The sequence below is a fragment of the Mustela lutreola genome, chromosome 4 (genome assembly GCF_030435805.1).
Source record: "Mustela lutreola isolate mMusLut2 chromosome 4, mMusLut2.pri, whole genome shotgun sequence".
Lineage (NCBI taxonomy): Eukaryota > Metazoa > Chordata > Mammalia > Carnivora > Mustelidae > Mustela > Mustela lutreola.
Genome location: NC_081293.1, coordinates 96,017,485 through 96,037,962, shown reverse-complemented (window position 1 = coordinate 96,037,962; position 20,478 = coordinate 96,017,485). Strand labels below are relative to the sequence as shown.

General features: G+C 37.9%; 2 protein-coding genes across 2 annotated transcripts in view; both read left to right on the top strand.

Moving 5' to 3' along the window:
• Nucleotides 1–10,316: 10,316 nt before the first annotated feature.
• On the top strand, nucleotides 10,317–12,383 carry LOC131829127 (AP-2 complex subunit beta-like). Its single transcript, XM_059170555.1, is given in 1 exon segment — nucleotides 10,317–12,383. A coding segment is annotated over 1 exon segment (1,221 nt). The 5' UTR covers nucleotides 10,317–10,774; the 3' UTR covers nucleotides 11,996–12,383.
• A 7,857-nt stretch (nucleotides 12,384–20,240) lies between these two features.
• VPS41 (VPS41 subunit of HOPS complex) overlaps nucleotides 20,241–20,478 on the top strand; it is a 347,998-nt gene continuing 347,760 nt past the window's right edge. The window contains exon 1 of the mRNA XM_059170547.1: nucleotides 20,241–20,247. The gene's annotated coding sequence lies outside the window, so the exon portion shown is untranslated. The remainder of the gene's footprint in view (nucleotides 20,248–20,478) is intronic.

Here is a 20,478-nt window from a genome sequence, read left to right as displayed (position 1 = left end):
TTCCTGGACCCTTCCTCACACCTGCCAGTCAGTGTTGCAGAGGGAGGGGCTCAAGAATCTACACTTTTTTTTTTTTAAGATTTCATTTATTTATTTGACAGACAGAGATCACAAGTAGACAGAGAGGCAGGCAGAGAGAGAGGAGGAAGCAGGCTCCCAGCTGAGCAGAGAGCCCAATGTGGGGCTCGATCCCAGGACCCTGAGACCATGACCTGAACTAAAGGCAGAGGCTTAACCCACTGAGCAACCTAGGCAACCAGGAATCTACACTTTTAACACGTTCCTCAGGAAACTCTTCAGAACATTTACATGCAAGAACTCCCAACATAAGGGCATATCCTAAGGACCCAGACGGAGAGCAGAAAGTATCACCAAGTTTCCCCCGCTTTTCAGAAGGAAGCATGCGGTAGCACTACCCAGATTCATAACTTTGACATTGGAGAAACCCTCTATGAATGCCTCTTATTCTGTCCTCTGAGTCATACAATTTGAGGTCTTGAACTGTTTATTTCATATTCTCGGTATTTCAGATTTTATCTTTTATCCTTTGAAAATTGTCTTTCATCTTGACAGTTATATTTCGAGCTCCATTTTTTTCATTCATTTCTACCTTGACTTTTAGTTTATAATTATGTAATGCATTGTAGGAGTTTTTGAAAATTATCTCTCTATATTATATATATGCATAATATGTGTATATGCACGCACATATATAGTATGTCTGTATACAATTTTTGTCATCTTGGTTCATACTTTTAGATCCACATTGCATATACAAGTTAGTGTCCTGCTTTTGTAATTCCTTTTTTCCTTCAAGAAATATTTATTGCAGACCGAACCTGCGCTACCAGCTGACAAACAGGGAGCCAGCTGGACACTACATTCGCCTTCACAGATATTATTATATAGAAACCATGTTCTCAAATTCAACATTATCCAAAATTGTGATCTCAAACAGCTAAATAGTTTTTACTGATGGATGTCCCATGATTTATTTAATTATTTTCTAACTGCAAAATATTCTGGGCTGTGGTCTTTGAAATGGGATCCCTGCACGCTAGGAACTAGGCAAAACAGTGGAGTAAGTAAGGCACAGGAAGAAAGTATTAAAATTTCGATTTTTATTTCAACTTTTTCAGTTCTATTTGGGGTATGTTTTTAAGTGGTAAAAATAAATGGTACCAAAACCCATAAACAAAAAAACTTACATACATTAAAGTATATAGCAAAAATTATTTTCATCAATAAAGCTGAGTTATCACAAAACCTTGGAGTCCCTTGATTTAAGATGTGTCCAATTATTCACACAAAAATAAAATTTTGACAGTTTTAAATATATTCTCAGGAGTGAAATTACAGGTAAAAGAGTGTGGCCCATTGCCAAATTGCTTTCAAGGTCAGTTGGCGGGAAATTTATGCTCCCAGTGTATGAGGAAGCTTCTCTTTTATATTATATATTTTTTAATTTTTTCTAATTTATTAGATGGAAACTGGTATTTTATTACTGTTTTAATTTGCATCTCATTAGCAAGGTTAAATTTTTCAAGTTTATTAGCTAATTAAGTTTCTTCTTTCATAAATTACTCACATCCTTTACCTGTCTTTCTGTTAGGGTCTAAGTATTTTCCACATTGAACTTTCTATAGATACAGAGTACAAGAAAGAACAGCTAACACTTACTTTACTCTAAGTATATACTTTATTTCTAGCCCTCTCAACAAACAAGAGTGTTATTATCCCTGTTTCACTGATGATGAAATTGAGATGAATGAAGTTAAATAACATGTAAATTGGCAGTCATCTTGATTCCAAGCTGTAAGAATTCCAAATATTTTTTCTAGAATTTGTTTTTCCCTGTGACTTTTTTGATGTTGATTTTTAAAGAAAGATTTAAAGAATTCTTATCCAGTCATATTTATCAATTCTTTCCCTTATGCCCCATTCTATTGCTTTTATGATGAGAAATCATCCATGAGAAGACATATTCACCAATATTTTTTTTTATTTTCTATGGTTTTTAGTTTCAGTGTAAGTCTAGAATCTGTCTGGAATTTGTGTGAGCATATGGCATTAACTGAAAATGTTAAATTTCCCCAAATAGAACATTTTTAGATCACAACTAATTGAGTAACCCATTTGATTATTATGCTTTTTTTTTCTTTTAATCAAAAACCAAGTTCTAATGGAATCTAAGGGAACATTCTAATAGAACTCAGGCCTGGTTTTGTACGATACATATGTGTGACTACACATAATACCATATGTATGTATTAAGCATAAAAATATACAACATATATAATATATACATTTTAGAAATTATATTAAGATATATTTATACATAATTGTATGTGTATTATATATTATGTAATATATATATTAGAGCAAAAATCCTCTGTACTATATTCTTCTTTTTCAAAAATTTCTGCATATTCTCAGCTGTTTATTTTCCAGGAGAAATTTAGAATCACTTTTGTCACATCTGAAAATTTAAAAAAGGAGAAATAAATGTCATCTTTATAATACTCAGTGTCATCACCAAGAAATATCCTTTTTCTTCATTTATTTAAATTGTCTTTTATTATTATCAGTCGTGTATGGGTTTTTTTCATATTTATTACAGACATTTTCCTCCAAAACTTTCCAAATATTTTGTTTTGTTCCTGTTTTGAATAAAATCAATTTCTCTGTCTATAACAAAGTTATGTATATGGTTACTGCTCTTATATAGAAAATATGAGGAGTCAGCCATTGATTTTATCTTATTTTTATCCCCTAGTATTTCTTGTCTTGAATTCTACTTTTTGTTTTTTAAATTTTACTAATAAACATTTGCTTTTCCTTTGCTTTTACCATTTTTATAATATTTTATTTTAGTTAAGCTTCCTGTTACTAAGATGTTTGGATTTTTTTATTTTAATTTTTTTTTTTTAGTATTTTATTTATTTATTTGATGGAGGAGAGGGAGAAGCAGACTCCCCGCTAAGCAGGGCATCCTGTGGGGGACTTAGTTCCGGGACTCTGGGATCATGACCTGAGCTGAAGACAGACACTTACCTTGAGCAACCCAGGTGCCCCTGTGTATGGATTTTTTTTTTTTTAACGATTATTTATTTATTTATTTGACAGGGAGAGACAGCAAGAGAGGAACACAAGCATGGGGAGTGGGAGAGGGAGAAACAGGCTTCCTGTGGAGTAGGGATCCCGATGCGGGGCTCGATCCCAGGACCCTGGCATCATGACCTGAGCTCTGAAGGCAGAGACTTAAGGACTGAGCCATCCAGGCACCCCTGTGTATGGATTTTTTTTTAAATAATTTTTTATTTTTTATAAACATATATTTTTATCCCCAGGGGTACAGGTCTGTGAATCACCAGGTTTACAGACTTCACAGCACTCACCAAAGCACATACCCTCCCCAATGTCCATAATCCCACCACCTTCTCCCAAACCCCCTCCCCCCAGCAACCCTCAATTTGTTTTGTGAGATTAAGAGTCACTTATGGTTTGTCTCCCTCCCAATCCCATCTTCTTTCATTTATTCTTCTCGTACCCACTTAAGCCCCCATGTTGCATCACCACTTCCTCATATCAGGGAGATCATATGATAGTTGTCTTTCTCTGCTTGACTTATTTCGCTAAGCATGATACGCTCTAGTTCCATCCATGTTGTCGCAAATGGTATGGATCTTTTTAATGCAAATTTGCAGTTTGTATCTCATGAATAAATTTAAAATATTTATGTTCATTTATCAGTATATTTGGTCTTATTTCAGTTATCTCAGCATTTGTTTTCAGTTATTTATAATTTTATAATTTTTTATTATTTTTATTTCCACTATATTTAATTATTATTATTATTTTCCATTTTATTTTAATTTTTTCAGTTACTCTTCCTCTTTATTTAACTTGTCTGGGTTTTGTTTTATTTCTGTGTGTTTGTATTGATCTTTGCTAGAAATTTAAAGTTTTATATCCTGCTTTTAGTCCTTTAAGTGGTCACTATTTAAAAATTTAGAAGTATATATATTAGGTTTTCATTTTTAACTATCGTAGTTGAGAATATAATGATACCAATAAAGCACCACCTCTCTTTAAGATTTTTTTTAAAGAATGGTTTCATATAGCTGTATACAACCACTCAAGTCTTTAACTTAGCATTTTACACCAAATTTACTATTATTATAGAAGTTTTTTGTATTCTGCAACTTTTTATTTTTATTTCTTTTCAGCATAACAGTATTCATTGTTTTTGCACCACACCCAGTGCTCTTTCAATATTATTTTGTCTTCGTATTTAATTTCTTAACTATTAAATATATAACATTTAATATTTAGTCTACTCTATATTAATTGGGTTCTAAGTTCAATAGAAGCCCAAGTTCAATAGACTCCCCTTTTGAATCATCTTTCATTTGCCTTTTACTAATTTCTAAAAGAAAATTACACATGCGATATATTGTCCAAGTTCTTATTTATCTGGTAATGTCTTTCCAATGCCTTCCCACATTGAAGGTATCTTGACTGAGTAAATTTCTTATACTGCCACTTGAAACTCTACAGAGATTCTTCAAATGTCCCCTGAAATTTGCTTCTAAACGGGAACGTTTGAGACTTACCCAGTTTTGGTTCCTTTGTAAATAACTTTATTTTTGTTTGTTATCACACTCTTATAAAATTATTCTGTTTCTCTTTGTTATTAAAGCAAAAAAAGTTCAAAGACCCAAATGGTGGGTCTCTTTGACCAATTTTCTTAGGACTGAGAGAATCCTCTCAATCTTCATTTCTTGGGTATTTTTCCACCATTCAGTTTCAAGTTTTACATCATTATAGCAATAACCAATGCTTTAAATTCTTTCCATTTAGTCTTCAGGAAATCTTAGACTGTTGTCCACTTTCTGTCCTTTATAAATGATTATCTCTCACCATTTTAAGGTCCTCTTGCTCTGGTTCTGTTTTGCAAGAGTTTTGTTGAGTCTCTCCCTATACACTCACTTAATTTGTCAATGGGAAGCCTACATGTTGATCCTCTAATTTTGTTAACCAAGTGACCTAATACTAATGGATTTTCTAAAGCCTTCTTCTGATTCATACCATAAATCACATCTCCAAGCTTGTTTTTATTGAGTGTTCATAATAATGTCCTTGCCCCATAGCATCTTTACATAAGTCCAATATTATAATTTTTTTCTATTTATCTGTACCTCAAAAGAAAGCTATCCAAGCTATTATTTACTAAGCCAAAAGGTGACATTGGCCACATTTTCCAAGTCCACATAAGTGGATCCCCGAACCTGTTTCTCAAGATTACAGTAACCAGGGGTTTGCTTACCGGAGAGCTCCTGGCTCATTTGCAGTGTCTTGTAATTCTTCTTCTTTGTGTCTACTCTGTTTGTTTCCCTGCCATGACCATTCTCCCACAAAAGGCTCTCTATCTATTCCAGCTCTCTGGAGTTTGACTGACACTGGATCTTCTGCTCCCTCTGCTTGACCGTCCACCCCTCTGATGTCCTACGTGAAAAGTGCTGTCACTAGCATGCGGGACTCGTGGGCTTCTGCTTCTCTCTGCCGCCACTCGCTGTCTTCATGGGTAAACTTCCTAGTGCAGGACAGAACGGCCAATTGCCTTCGCCCTTCTACTTTCTATGCTGTTATTTTTGGCAATAATACATGAAAGGGGAAAAAAGAGTGGAGGAAGGTTCACAGTTTGATTCATGTTCAAACTGTCTCAAATGCGATATGCCATGAGAAAAGGGACACCTTTCAAGTTATTCCATTCAGCAGTTCTCAAAGGACGGTCAGCAAATCCCCTGGGGTCCCTGAGACTCTTTCAAGGTAGCTGCAGGGTCAAAATCATTTTCATAGTCATGCTGTAGTTGCAATGCTAACTACTTCGTGGTAATGTTAGACGTCATTTGCCTTTTCACTGAGTTGTCATTCATATTCATGACGCAAGAGCAATGGGGGACAAAATTGTTGGAGGCTTGTCATAAGTCATAATAATGGCACCAAATTACACTTGTAGTATCCATGAACTCACACTAAAATTAAAGAAAAAAAAAAAGAGAGAGGCGCTTGGGTGGTTCAGTTGTTAAGCATCTGCCTTTGACTCCAGTTATGATCTCAGGGTCTGGGGACGGAGCCTCGAATTGTGCTCCCTGCTCAGCAGAGAACCTGCTTCTCCCTCTGCCTTCGCCTTGTTGCTCCCACTGCTTGTGCTAGCTCTCTCTCTACCAGATAAATAAATAAAATCTTTTTAAAAAGTTAATTTTACTTAAAAATGTCCTTGATGGAGCAGCAAAAATGTTAATATGATTAAGCTCCAAGCCTTGAACACATATTTTTTTTTTTAAGTACGCATGAAGCACCTTGGCTGCATACCAAAGTATAATGATTGCTTCAAAGAAAAGTACTTGCATGATTATTTGAGTCGTACACTTGAAAGACCAGCAATAGACAAACTATGGTTTTTCAACCTCGGGTATTTGGCAAGCAGACTTGGGGAGGGGAGTGAATGAAATGAGCTTGTCACTTCAAAAAAAAACCAACTGAAGGTATGTGTTTCCAAAGAGAAAATTCAAGCACTAAAGAGAAAATTAGAATTTAAGAAACATATTTGCCACCAAAAGTTTAAGAACTGCCCAATACTTAAAGCTTCTGATAAAATAAAGTAGTGATATTAATTTTTTTATTGTGCAATGAAATGTTTGAAAAACCTGCCAAACACACTAAATCGATATTTTCCAGATGACCAATGCATGATGCTGCAAAATTATGCATTGGTAAAAGGTCCTTTCCAAGCACAAGACAGATTAGTGGATTTTAATGTTAAAGAGCAAAAATGGTGTTAGTATGGCTTTTGCAATGAAGCTTTGTTGCAATGAAGCTTTATGAAAATGCCACTTGTCAGATTTTGGTGTATCAAAGAATAATCACAATTGACCTAGAAGGCAACTAAAGTACTCCTTTCCTTTCCTATCACCTATCTGTGTGACACTTGATGTCTTCATAAATCTCCACCAAAGGAACATAGCACAATAGAATAAATAGAGAAGCAATGGTCTTCTATAACATTTTTATTAAAGAAAATTATCAAAATGTAAAACTGTCACCCTTCTAAATTCTTGTATTTGCAAAATAGAGTTTTTAATAATAAAAACATCTATGATGACACCTAACTTTATTATTTCAAATGCATTTATATAAAAATTAAATGTATTAATATAATTTTTCAAAATTTCCTCACCTTCTATTTCTAATTTGATAAACATCAATAGATGTTATCCACATAAATAAAAACTCTTTGTGGCTTTTAGTAATTTGTAAGATTGCAATCTCTCGTTTTGCCTCTGTGGATTACCTGCTCTAGACATCTTGTATAGAAGGAGTCATTCCTTATGAGACCTTTTGTTCCTGACTTCTTTAGCTTAGCACAGTATTGGCAAGGTTATTCAACTCATGGCATGTGTTAGTATTTCTTTTCTTCCTAACGCTGAATACTATTCCATTGTATGAATTATCGACTGATGGGTATCTCGATTGTTCCTTTTTTTTTTTTTTTTTTTTGGCTGTCGTGAGTAATGTTGCTATAGACGCTGTGTACAAGTTTTTATATACATATGTTTTTACATCTCTTGGAAATAAACTTAAGAGTATAATTATAGGATTATATGGTAAATATATGTTTCACTTTGGAGGCAGAGGCACTGCTACTGTTTTCCATAGCATCTACGACATTTTCTTCTCCCACCAACAATGCATACAGGTTCTGATTTCTCTAGATCTTTTCTAACACGTGATTTTCCACTTCTTTTTTTAAACCGTAGGCATCCTAGTGGTATCTCATCGCGGTTCTGAGCAATTGAAAATGTTTGTATTATTACACCTATGAATGAAATATGGTCATTCACTTAAACTATTACATGCAAGTCTGTGAAGTTTTTCAATCAGCCTATGATTCTTTTCTTGGTTCTCCTGAGCCTTCTAGAATACATATGCATTTATTTATCTGAGAACTTGGTCTCAAGGACCTTGGCATGCCTTCTTCCTTAATTAAAAGCTTTGTCTTATCTGTAATATCCCAAAATTCTTCTTGGAGCTTATGATTTGAGTTTCCATGTGAACACATAAGAATGACTGGCTCATTCTCTGAAAAGTCATGGAAATGATTATGCTGTTTCATTATTTCCATACTGTTTTGTCAGCTTACCAAAAAGATGCCACATAGAACATTCCAAGAACCTCTGTTTGCTGTGACAGCATCTGTCTGAAAGGTGTGTATTTTTACATTTTTATTTTCCTACTTCTTTGAGACTGTTTCTTACCCTTTCAGGAAATTAAACACTTGACTTTCATAAAAATAAATATAAAAAATAAAATGGGTGCCTGGGTGTCTCAGTGGGTTAAGCCGCTGCCTTCAGCTCAGGTCATGATCCCAGGGTCCGCATCAGGCTCTCTGCTCAGCAGGGAGCCTGCTTCTCCCCCCTCCCCACCGCCCTCTGCCTGCCTCTCTGCCTACTTGTGCCTACTGTCTGTCAAATAAATAAATGAAATCTTAAAAAAAAAGATTTTAAAATGAAGATTCTGAGTGTTAGTTTGGAGTCAGGAGCCATGAATACCAAAATTAACAAAACTCCTTTCCGAATTACAAATTACCCACAATTTGAATTTTCATAGATCTTCCTTTCATCATTCAAATTACATGAAAATGTTAATGACTATTTGCAATGCCAAACTGATAAGTAAGTTAACCCCATACATATCTAATCATATAAAAATATTTAATTTCCCTAAGACTTTGCAAGTATTAGAATCATCTAAAACTGTTCCTTGTAGTTTCAGTTTTCCATGGTGATAGATTCACTCATCCCCAAATCCTAGTCCTTGAGAACCTGACAATGATGAAATTCTAGAAACAAGAATGCAGACTAATGAAAAAAGATGATTTCCCAAATTCCAGGGGGAGATACAAAGCAGCTGCAGTGCCTGTGATGGGTGATGAATTGAAATCACTGCAGAAATGCACTCCCACAAGGTAGGCACTCTGAGGTGTGCAGGAAACTGCCCTGTGTCTGGACTACTCCTGATACGTCAGGATTCACCACTAAGAATCTTACTCGTCTTCTCTTCTAATTTCTCTTCTAACTCCCCCCTCCCCTCAGTAGCTCCTTTCACTATCCCAGTTCATCCATAAGACTTTGGTTGACTCCTAGCACAGAATTCACTAAGATGCTCGTGTATTGCTCTCTGGAAGACCAAGTCACATAGAGGAAGTGCAGGTGGTTTAGAGAAGAGCATATATGCTGGAGGATGCTATGCTGTAGGTACATTTAAACAAAGAGCAAATAGACACCATTACTGGCTTTATAGAACGATGAGAAAATCCAAAAGTTGGAAGAAGAGAAACATTAAATTGAGTCTACCAGACTTTATAGTCTGAGGATCTGTTGGGCACAAGAGGCAGACAGATTCTATTCATTAACCTCACTGGTTAGCCAGGAGCTGTGGACAGGAAGACTGCTGGAGACAATACCGATCGTCATCCGGAGTAATAAACCAACATCTAGTGTGAGCCTCCCTATGTGAGGAATAGACTATGTTAGAAAACACTTACCATAAAAAACACCACAAATCACTGGGAAAGGAAAAGAGTTTCAGTGAATGATTTTGGAAAAATAACTACTTGGGGAACTCTCAACTGAAAATCTCCTTTCACATTAAACCTAAAATAAATTCAAGGAGAATAAAAAGCTAAACATAAAAGAGAAAACTAAAATAAAAATACAATAAAATGTGAAAATTAACAAGTCTTAGAATAGGGAACAATTTTCTAATCATAAAGCAGTGAAAAAAAAAAGAATTAAAAATCACAATATCGAGGAAACCATTACAACACCGCTCCAGCCGTGCTCTCTGGCTGCTGCCGCCACCCCCGCCCTCGCCTCCGGTGCATATTAAAGATCCAAAACCATGACTGACTGACTCCAAGTACTTCACAACCAATAAAAAAGGAGAAATCTTTGAATTAAAGGCTGAACTCAATAATGAAAAGAAAGAAAAGAGGAAGGAGGCTGTGAAGAAAGTGATTGCTGCCATGACTGTGGGAAAGGACGTTAGTTCTCTGTTTCCAGATGTAGTGAACTGTATGCAAACTGACAACCTGGAATTAAAGAAACTTGTTTATCTCTATTTGATGAACTACGCCAAGAGTCAGCCAGACATGGCCATCATGGCTGTCAACAGCTTTGTGAAGGACTGTGAAGATCCCAATCCTCTAATTTGGGCCTTAGCAGTCAGGACCATGGGGTGCATCCGGGTGGATGCACCATCAAAGTGGAGCAATCTGCAAAACGTTGTGTGAGCACATTGCTTGATCTCATCCAGACCAAAGTAAATTATGTGGTCCAAGAGGCAATTGTCGTCATCAGGGACATCTTTCGCAAATACCCCCAACAAGTATGAAAGTATCATTGCCACTCTGTGTGAGAATTTAGACTCGCTGGATGAACCAGACACCCGAGCAGCTATGATTTGGATTGTGGGAGAATATGCTGAGAGAACTGACAATGCAGATGAGTTACTAGAGAGCTTCCTGGAGGGTTTTCATGACGAGAGCACCCAGGTGCAGCTCACTCTGCTTACTGCCATCGTGAAGCTGTTTCTCAAGAAACCATCAGAAACACAGGAGCTGGTACAGCAAGTCTTGAGTTTGGCAACACAGGATTCTGATAATCCTGACCTTCGAGACCGGGGCTATATTTATTGGCGCCTTCTCTGAATGGACCCTGTCACAGCCAAAGGAGTAGTCTTGTCTGAGAAGCCACTGATCTCTGAGGAGACAGATCTTATCGAGCCAACTCTGCTGGATGAGCTGATCTGCCACATTGGATCTTTGGCTTCCGTGTACCATAAGCCTCCCAATGCTTTTGTGGAAGGAAGTCATGGAATCCATCGCAAACACTTGCCAATACATCATGGGAGCACTGATGCAGGTGACAGCCCTGTTGGCACCACCACTGCCATGAACCTGGAACAGCCTCAGGTCATCCCCTCTCAAGGTGACCTTCTAGGAGACCTTTTAAACCTTGACCTTGGTCCCCCAGTCAATGTGCCACAGGTGTCCTCCATGCAGATGGGAGCAGTGGATCTCTTGGGAAGAGGACTAGATAGTCTGGTGGGACAGTTCTTCATCCCCTCATCAGTGCCTGCAACCTTTGCTCCTTCACCTACTCCTGCTGTGGTCAGCAGTGGTCTGAATGACCTGTTTGAACTCTCCACGGGAATAGGCATGGCACCTGGTGGATATGTGGCTCCTAAGGCTGTCTGGCTGCCTTCAGTAAAAGCTAAAGGCTTGGAGATTTCCGGAACATTTACTCACTGCCAAGGGCACATCTATATGGAAATGAACTTCACCAACAAAGCTTTTCAACACATGACAGACTTTGCAATCCAGTTTAACAAGAATAGCTTTGGTGTCATCCCTAGCACTCCTCTGGCCATCCATACACCACTGATGCCGAACCAGAGCATTGACGTCTCCCTGCCTCTCAACACCTTGGGCCCAGTCATGAAGATGGAACCTCTGAATAACCTACAGGTGGCTGTGAAAAACAATATTGATGTCTTTTACTTCAGCTGCCTCATCCCACTCAATGTGCTTTTTGTAGAAGATGGCAAAATGGAGCGCCAGGTCTTCCTTGCCACATGAAAGGATATTCCCAATGAAAATGAACTTCAATTTCAGATTAAGGAATGTCATTTAAATGCTGACACTGTTTCCAGCAAATTGCAAAACAACAATGTTTATACTATTGCCAAGAGGAATGTGGAAGGGCAGGACATGCTGTACCAATCCCTGAAGCTCACTAATGGTATTTGGATTTTGGCTGAGCTACGTATCCAGCCAGGAAACCCAAATTATACGCTGTCACTGAAGTGCAGAGCTCCTGAAGTCTCCCAGTACATCTATCAGGTCTACGACAGCATTTTGAAAAACTAATAGACTGGTGCGGGGCCCTCCGGCCACACTGTGATTGGTGCAAAGCCAAGAACTCTTAACTGGAAGAAGTCATATTGCCGTGTAGAATCTGAACCCAAACACACTGAGGCCGCCCACCAAGGTAGTGACTAGTGTAACCTGTGCTAACATTAGGGCACAACCTGTTGGATAGTTTTAGCTTCCTGTGAACATTTGTAACCACTGCTTCGATCACGTCCCACCCCTGCCACCTGCCACTGCGATCTGTCCTTACTTATGAGCTTCTCCATAGTGTGCCAGTGGCTGGCATTTTTGAGTGTAGTTTGATATTTTGTAATTGAGAGCTCATTTCAAAAGCAGAAAAAGACAAAAAATATTAAAGCAAGGAAAAGTGTCACTGAAAAAAAAATCACAATATCAATTTACACAAAACTTGAATTTCTTTGTGTTAAAAACACTCTAAAACAATTATGCAAATGATAGGCTGAGACTGATAACTTCAGCTTGAATAGATTAAAATCACAACCTACCATTTTTTTTCAAAATTAAAAAAAAATTAATTATATTTTTGGTTTTAAAATGAAGGTGTAAACATGATGCTTCCCCAATTAGCTATTTAAAGGCATGAAAAGAAGTAAGGATAGTGAGGAATAGAAGTCACAAACTTCACCTTCAACCAGATAACGAGACTAAATCCTTTATCCATAAAGCGGTGAAAGTATAGTGGGGTAAGGAAGGACTTTGAGAGGACAGCCACATCTGCAGAGCTCAGAAAATGCTGTCAAGCACCCTTCTCCAAGATGAAGGGTACATTCTAAGGTCAAAACCAACAATCATTACCTTTTAACAATGGAACTGGGAAACAGGAGCTGACAGAGAAATGAAGCTCTTCTCAATCTTGTTTGATTCCAAAAGGAAAAGAAAAAAAAAATCACACGGACAAGTCATATTTTCAAAAAGCATTCTACTGGTAAGACAGAGTAAGGAAAAATTTCACATTGTCAGCTTATGAGCAACCCTGCAGTGCCTATTTCAGTTCTCAGTTGACGGGGAGAAGTAAGGTCTAAAAGAGCACCCCCATATGCAGAATCTTGTCACTAAATAAATTTTTGCTGGCACAGACACAGCATTGTCAACCACTGCCATCACCATCACTGCTCCCAATATACACATATAGCTTCGATTTCACTCTAATCCTGAGTTCTAGAAAGTTCTGAGTTCCTACAGTAATAACAAAAAAAGGAACCAAAACTTTATCTATATAAAAATAAAACTATAAAAAGGATGGATACCAGGAAAAAAAAAAAAAAAGGCAAGGAACATATACCAGAAAGCTTCTGTCATGAAAGAGTTTAAAGAACATGTCAAAATATGTTTTTATCAATTTTTAAACCTAATGGAACAATAACCTATATAAAACAAGAATACAAAACAGGGATTTAGTAACTCAGGGAAGACATGATAAAACCACAGAGATAAAACATGAGTTGGCAGAGCTCAAGAGAAAAGTAGAAAAACAAAAATAAAAACAAAACTGAAGCCACACCTGCGAAAACAGATATGCTAAAAATAGAATGCACCGACAGCCAAGCAAAATTAAAGGCAACAAAACAAAAAGCTGTATTTTTTATAAGGAGAGCTATTTTTATTGGAGAGCTATTGGAGGAATCCAGACAAAAAATATTCTGGAGTTCCAGGTTCGAGTCCTGCATTGGGCTTCTTGCTTAGCAAGGAGTCTGCTTCTCCCTGTCCTGCCCTTCCACCCCACTCATGCGTGTTCTCTCTCTCTCTCTCTTTCTCAAATAAATAAAAATAAAATCTTCAAAAAAAAAAAAGACCTGAGTACCAGAATAAGAGAACCAAAATATTGGGAAAAAACAAAGCATAATTTAATGACATTTTTAGAAATTACAGAAGAATTGACCCTTAAGTTTGAAAGGGCCACCATGCCTCAGGAATAATTGACAGAACAGTCAACATCAAGACACAATAATATTATTAGATCCAAAAAAGAAAACAGTGTGTTGTGTTTTTATGGATCTAGAAGCATTCTGTTAATTTCAGTTTTAGGAGCATTTTTTTTCTATCATTGTCTGGAATATTATTTACCTGTTTTGAATGTTTGTTTTGGTCAAACATATAGAATATAACCATGAAATGAAAGAAACAGGACTTAGAGAAGGGAAAGAAGAAGAAAAAGTCATGGTTTGAAGGAAAAAGAAATATTCACTTGCCTAATTGAAGGGCTTAAGAATAAACATCCTTAACAGGCAGAGTAACCTCAATTACATATTTATTTAGTATTCTCACTCATGAGGGACAAATTTTTTTAAATTACTAATATGTCCATTACTGTTCAGAAAAGCGGGATTTGCTGTCAAAAATAAGATTCAGGGGCGCCTGGGTGGCTCAGGGGGTTAAGCCTCTGCCTTCGGCTTAGGTCATGATCTCAGGGTCCTAAGATCGAGCCCCACATCAGGCTCTCTGCTTGGCAGGGAGCCTGCTTCCTCCTCTCTCTCTCTGCCTGCCTGTCTGCCTACTTGTGATCTCTGTCAAATAAATAAATAAAATCTTAAAAAAAAATAAGATTTAAATCTGGCAGTGTTCTAAGCCTGGTGGCTTCTGGGATACAATGATGAATCATCTCCTATGTTAGGAAGAAAGCCTGCCATTGCATCTTTTCTCATATCCAAAGAGAAAGCTGCAAATGATGTATACATCATAGCACCACACAGCTCTTTTAGAGCTTAAAGAAATAAAAACAAAATTCTAAAAGCCACACATTCAAATACTATTTCCCCTTGCTCACCAAGCACACTTAATCCCCAAATCTAATAAATTTATTCTCCTGATGTCTTTTGACTGTTTCTACTTTGTGCCCATGGGCCACCGTTTCTTTTTCTTTTTTTCTTTTTTTTTTTTTAATTTAAGATTTCATTCATCCGCTTGTCAGTCAGAGAGAGAGCACAAGTGGTGAGTGCAGCAGGCAGAGGAAGACGCAGGCTCCCCGCTAAGCAAGGAATAGGCCACCATGTCTAGCCCAAGTCCCTTCCCAGTAATCTTGCCCCCATTCAATCTACTGTCTTCTTTGTACCCAGTGATCATTTTCAGTGGCAAATGTGATCATGTCATCTCCCCCCACCAACAGACTCTAGCACTCTTTAAGATTCTTCAGGACTTTCTATGATCTGGAGAATAATGAATAACCCTTACACGATGTGCCCTCTCCCACCTCTCCTCAACTTCTACAGTTTTTTTCCTTGGGCTTACATTGTTGTTATTTCAGTTCCTTCAAAAGGTCTAATCTTTGCCTATGCTCTGCGAGGAGCATTTCTCTCCTTCTTCCTCTTCCTCAATCCCTGCCAGGGCTCAAGCTGTCTCTGGCTCAACTTTTGTCTCTGTACCAACATCCTTCCTCAGGGCAGCCTTTTCTGAGCCATTGTTCCCCTCTCCTCTCAATATTTGACTCCTCTAACTCTATGCCCATATTTGAAGAAATGTCACGTATATTAATTTATAACTATGTTTTACCTCTCAATCCCAGAAAATTAAATAAAACCTGGTTATTTTGAAGGTATCAGAGATCCAAAATGACACCCCCATTTTAGATTTACATTCACTCCATTATTGAATGTCACCATAATATTGTAGGTTTGAGTAAGTTGCTTAAGCTTCCTGTGGCTTATTAGGCTTACCTATAAAATAGAAACAATTATACCTTCACTGACTGTTGTGAGGGTGAGAGTGGATAATGACTTTTATAACTTTTTATAAAGGATTGTGTAATGGTAATTAAGAGAATAATCATTATTGTTTGCAAAGGCATTATTTTACTAGTCATATCTAAATATAAGATGTAGAAAATTGCCTTGTAGTAGTTCTGATTATAAAAGGAAGAAATACAAACTTTAAAAATGTTTAAGAATCTTTTATTTTAAGTAGGCTCTGTGCATGGAGCCCAAAATTGGGGCTTGAACTCATGATCCTGAGATCAAGACCTAAGCTGAGATCAAGAGTAGGAGGCATAACTGACTGAGCCTCCCATGTGCCCCCAAGGGAATATTTTTTTCAAATTTCATTTTGTTGTTTCATTTGCCAGTGCTGATTTCTTTTAAATCAGAGACATGGAAGGTTCAAAATTATTTATACAGCATCTCAGCCTGAAGACTTTCTAATGCCCTCCAAAGAATGGTAAAACTAATGGTGAAGGGCATAAAAAAACTGGCAATTACATATATCATATGCTTAAAGATCATCTAGTGCACATGTGACCAATTCATGTATTTAGAAAAAGAACATTTTATATATTAAGTAATCCATCTTCACCCTGGAGTCTTCTAAGAGGAAAAAGGGTAGTGGTGGTATTGTCAGATGTGTATATATATTTCATATAGCTGAGGAAGAAGGAGAGAAATAGGGAGAAAGGGACAGAGGGGCAAGGAAGAAAGGGAAAAGGAGGAAAAGAAAAGAGAAAAGAATTACCATTCTCTACCATAGAGTACCTTCATGGACAAAAAGTTACCAGGAATTAAATGTAGAAAAGGAAGTTTGATATAGTTAATACACGGTAAAATACCCCCATTGAAAACCTATTTTCCGGAATGAACATAAAAGGTCCATATGATAGACTTGTGATGTAGTCTTTGAATTTTCCTTCTTTACTTTGGGAGTTACGTCTGCAAAAGAACCAATCCTTTCCTCTCCCATCATCCTTAAGGGACTGTTCCATCATAGATTGGCCCTGCCATGGCCTTTCAGAGAAGGTGAGAGATTCTGCCTCTTCAATATATTCCTAGAGTTTCTGATTCCTAGGACTGGTGCAGACCCAAGAATTTGCCTTTTTTATTAAGTTCCCAGATGATGCTGAGGCTGCTGGTCTGGGGGTCCTTATCTTTGGGATCAGGAGCTCCGAAAGCCCAAAGGCAAGGACAGAAGATCTTAGTCATTCAAAAGAGCTAAGAGAGTGGACAAAGCCAAGAAATAGCATGGTTCTGGCACATTTGGGGCACCCTATAAATACTGAATATACAAATAAATGAAGGGCTAAATGAATGAGGGACATTTGTTTTTTACTAAGCTTCCCTGAATGGCCCATAGAAGCCATATATCAATGTGGGTGAGAGCACAGGCTTTGCAATCAGATACATGAAATTTCAAATCTTGCTTTCTACTTACTGGCCTTGTCACATTGGATTATTATTTAGTTTCTCCATGTCTAAATTTTTCTCAAGTTTATACTGGAGTCATATCTATTTTATGGAGTTTTTCTGAAGATTAAGAATAATGGACATTAAACTAAACTAAATTAAATTAGTCTAGTACAGCACCTGAAACATTGCAAAGACAGCCTATGCTTGCCTTCTGCTGTTATCCCAAGATTCCTGAAAGTTGTGTCATTTGGTAGGTCCTGTGCTCCAGGGATGGGTCCTCTGACACTCAAATGTTCAGTGGTCACTTTCCCATGACCTGCCACAGTTACTGGAAGGAAAGAGCCTGGCCATGAGTACGTGAGAGGCAAACAGCTATACAAATGCAAATATATTATGTATGTGATTGTATATGTAGTTGAGAGTTGCAACTCTCAACACAATATTGTGCATCACAAGAACACCTTTAGCTTCATTAATGAAAGACTAAATGAACTAGAGAGAAGTAAATTACTCATGGATACATTGAATTTGAGTAAGGAGATAGAATCAAACACTTTGTCAGGCACTTCCTGTTCCCTTGCCAACCCACTAGATCCATACTGCTTTTGAGAATATGCCTTAATAACATGTTTTTCAATGGAACACACTTCCTTTTCCTGGAGAGGATAGCAATCAACATGAAAGGAATAGTTACACCTCAGTGCAAAAAAAATCTCTCCATAAAAGTCTCAAAGATTATTACTAAATGCCCTACTCAAACACTCTTCAATTCTTATACCACAAGCTTTGACTTGCTTTTTCAAGACAAATATTTCTGCAGAGTATCTCTGAAAAGCATGGGTACAAAAATATGAGCATTCCTCAAATGTCCTGATGGTTTTCAGCAGATACGTCAGCACTCTGGGTATTATGTGCATATAAACTAACAAGTAGACTATTGAGCACAGGATCTTATGGGTACTTTCTAACCAAACCCTTTCAAACATATACATTAGGATATAGAAAAGCATGAAAAGTAGCCAGCTCTACAGTTTGATTTTTAACAAAAACAGAAAGTGAGTTGTCTGTGTTCACTACAACATGACTGGGGTTCTTCCTTTCCTTGGGGTCCTCCTTTGCTGCTATCACTCTTGCCTATCAAAAACTCACTCTAAGTAATGACCTGAGGCTCACCAGAATGAAAATACAAATGACTTAAAACATGTTTAATTCTATCTTCTCCAGGAGGCCTGAACCCCATCATTAGAGCACTAGACTGGGCTACAGGAGGTATTTTATGACCTGGACTAAACTTAGGACATGCAGGTTCTCAGGAAGTAATCCGAGATGCTACAGTTTGTGGGGACACAAAATGCAATGCAGGTGGACTGGTGGAGTGAGGGGGTCACCAAACAGCTATTATAAAACTGGACAAATGTTTCAAAAACAAGAATTACAGTACCCTAGAAATGGACCAAATGCTTAAGACAAACAAATAGGCACAGATTAATGAAAAACTACTAAATTTGGGGTCAAAACAGTGGGACTCCATCCGCTTAACTGTAGGAGGAAAGGGACTTGATTTGGAGCAGTAGTTGGAAAATCCCATGCCTACCAGTTTCATCAGTGGTGACAATCTCAATGAATTGGGGCAGTCAGCATATCCAATAGCCTGAGGTTGCAAAGCTGGCAGACCTCATGGGCCAACCAGAATTTGAACAGATCAGGGAAATGAGACAGTCATAGAGACATTCTTGACTTATTCTTGACTGATGGAAGGGTAGGTGCATGCATGAGGAAGAACGGAGGCCCAGCCTATTCACATACCTATCTTGTACCAGGAGCCTTCCTGTATTGGCAGAGAGGATATTAGAATGTCTGGTGGGAAGGAAGAGAAGGAAAATATCTGAAAACTGTTTACACTTTGAATGTGTTCAGGAACCCACATACAAACCCACAAACTGAGAGGAGGAGATTTACCAGTGTTAAGATGTTTGAGCCCAACCTCTGACCAATCATTGGTTCACCACTGGGCCATGTAGAAAGAGAGGAACTCCTAAGAGGCTGGGCTTAAAAACAGGAGCAAGGTGTGAGGGGAGAAGTGAGCCAAGAGATCAGTGGCCACATACTGCAGAGGATATGAATTCCAAAAATTCAGCCTAAAGAAGTTATTAAATAAAGATCTAAGCAACTTTTTTAAGACAGCAATGACAATAACCCTCTGGGAAGGAAAAGTCAGAAGCCAGAGTTGCTATCATATGATTTCCAAAAATGTTCCATATTCAACAAAAAGCCATGCAAGGAGCCAGGAAAGTGTTATCCAGAGTGAAGGGGGAAAGGGAAGTACATAGAAATTGCTTAGTGTCCTCAGATGTCAGATGGGGCTGATAAAGACTTCAACTCATTATTATATGTATGTTCAAAGAACTAAAGGAAATTACATTTAAGAATTCAAGAAAGGACTTCTGGGTGGTTCAGTTGGTTAATTGTCTGCCTTCAGCTCAGGTCATGATCCCAGGGTCCTGGGGTCTTGGGATCTAGCACCCCACTGAGCTCCCTGTTCAGCTGGGAGTCTGCTTCTCCCTCCGCCTCTGCCCCTCCCCTACTCCGTTTGTGTGCATGCTCTCTTCCTCAAATAAATAAGTAAAATCTTTAAAAAAGAAAGAGGAAAAAAAATTAAAGTACCATAACAATGACCAAAATAAAGGACCTCAATAAATATATACAAACTATTTCTAAAAACCAAATGGAAATTCTGGAAGTAAAAAAACACACACACAAAAAAAAACAAAAGAACTGAACTAAAAATTTCACTTCAGGGGCTCAATGGCAGCTATGACACAGTAGAATTCATTTAGTATCATGGTGAGGCAGATAAGTTAAGAGATATGGATGAGAGTCAAGGTGGCAGAGAAGTAGCAGGCTAAGATGACATCAGGTAGCAGGAGATCAGCTAGATAGTTATCAAACCATTACAAACACCTACAAATCCAACAGGAGATCGAAGAGAAGAAGAGCAACAATTCTAGAAACAGAAAATAGACCACTTTCTGAAAGGTAGGACCAGCGGAGAAGATAATCCAAAGCGATGGGAAGATAGACCGTGGGTGGGGGGGGGGCGGCTCCCCCGCAAGCGGAGGAGCAATGGAACACAAAATCAGGACTTTTAAAAGTCAGCTCCATTGAGGGACATCACTCCAGAGGCTAAACTGGTGTGAAGCCCACACGGGGTCAGCATGGCCCCAGGTCCCATGGGGTCACAGAAGGAACGGAGGTGTCTGAGTGTCGCAGAGCTCACAGGTATTAGAGCGGGGAAGCTGGCTAAAGAGACAGAGCTGAGGAGTGAGCTCTCAACTCGGGGTTACCCTGAACCAT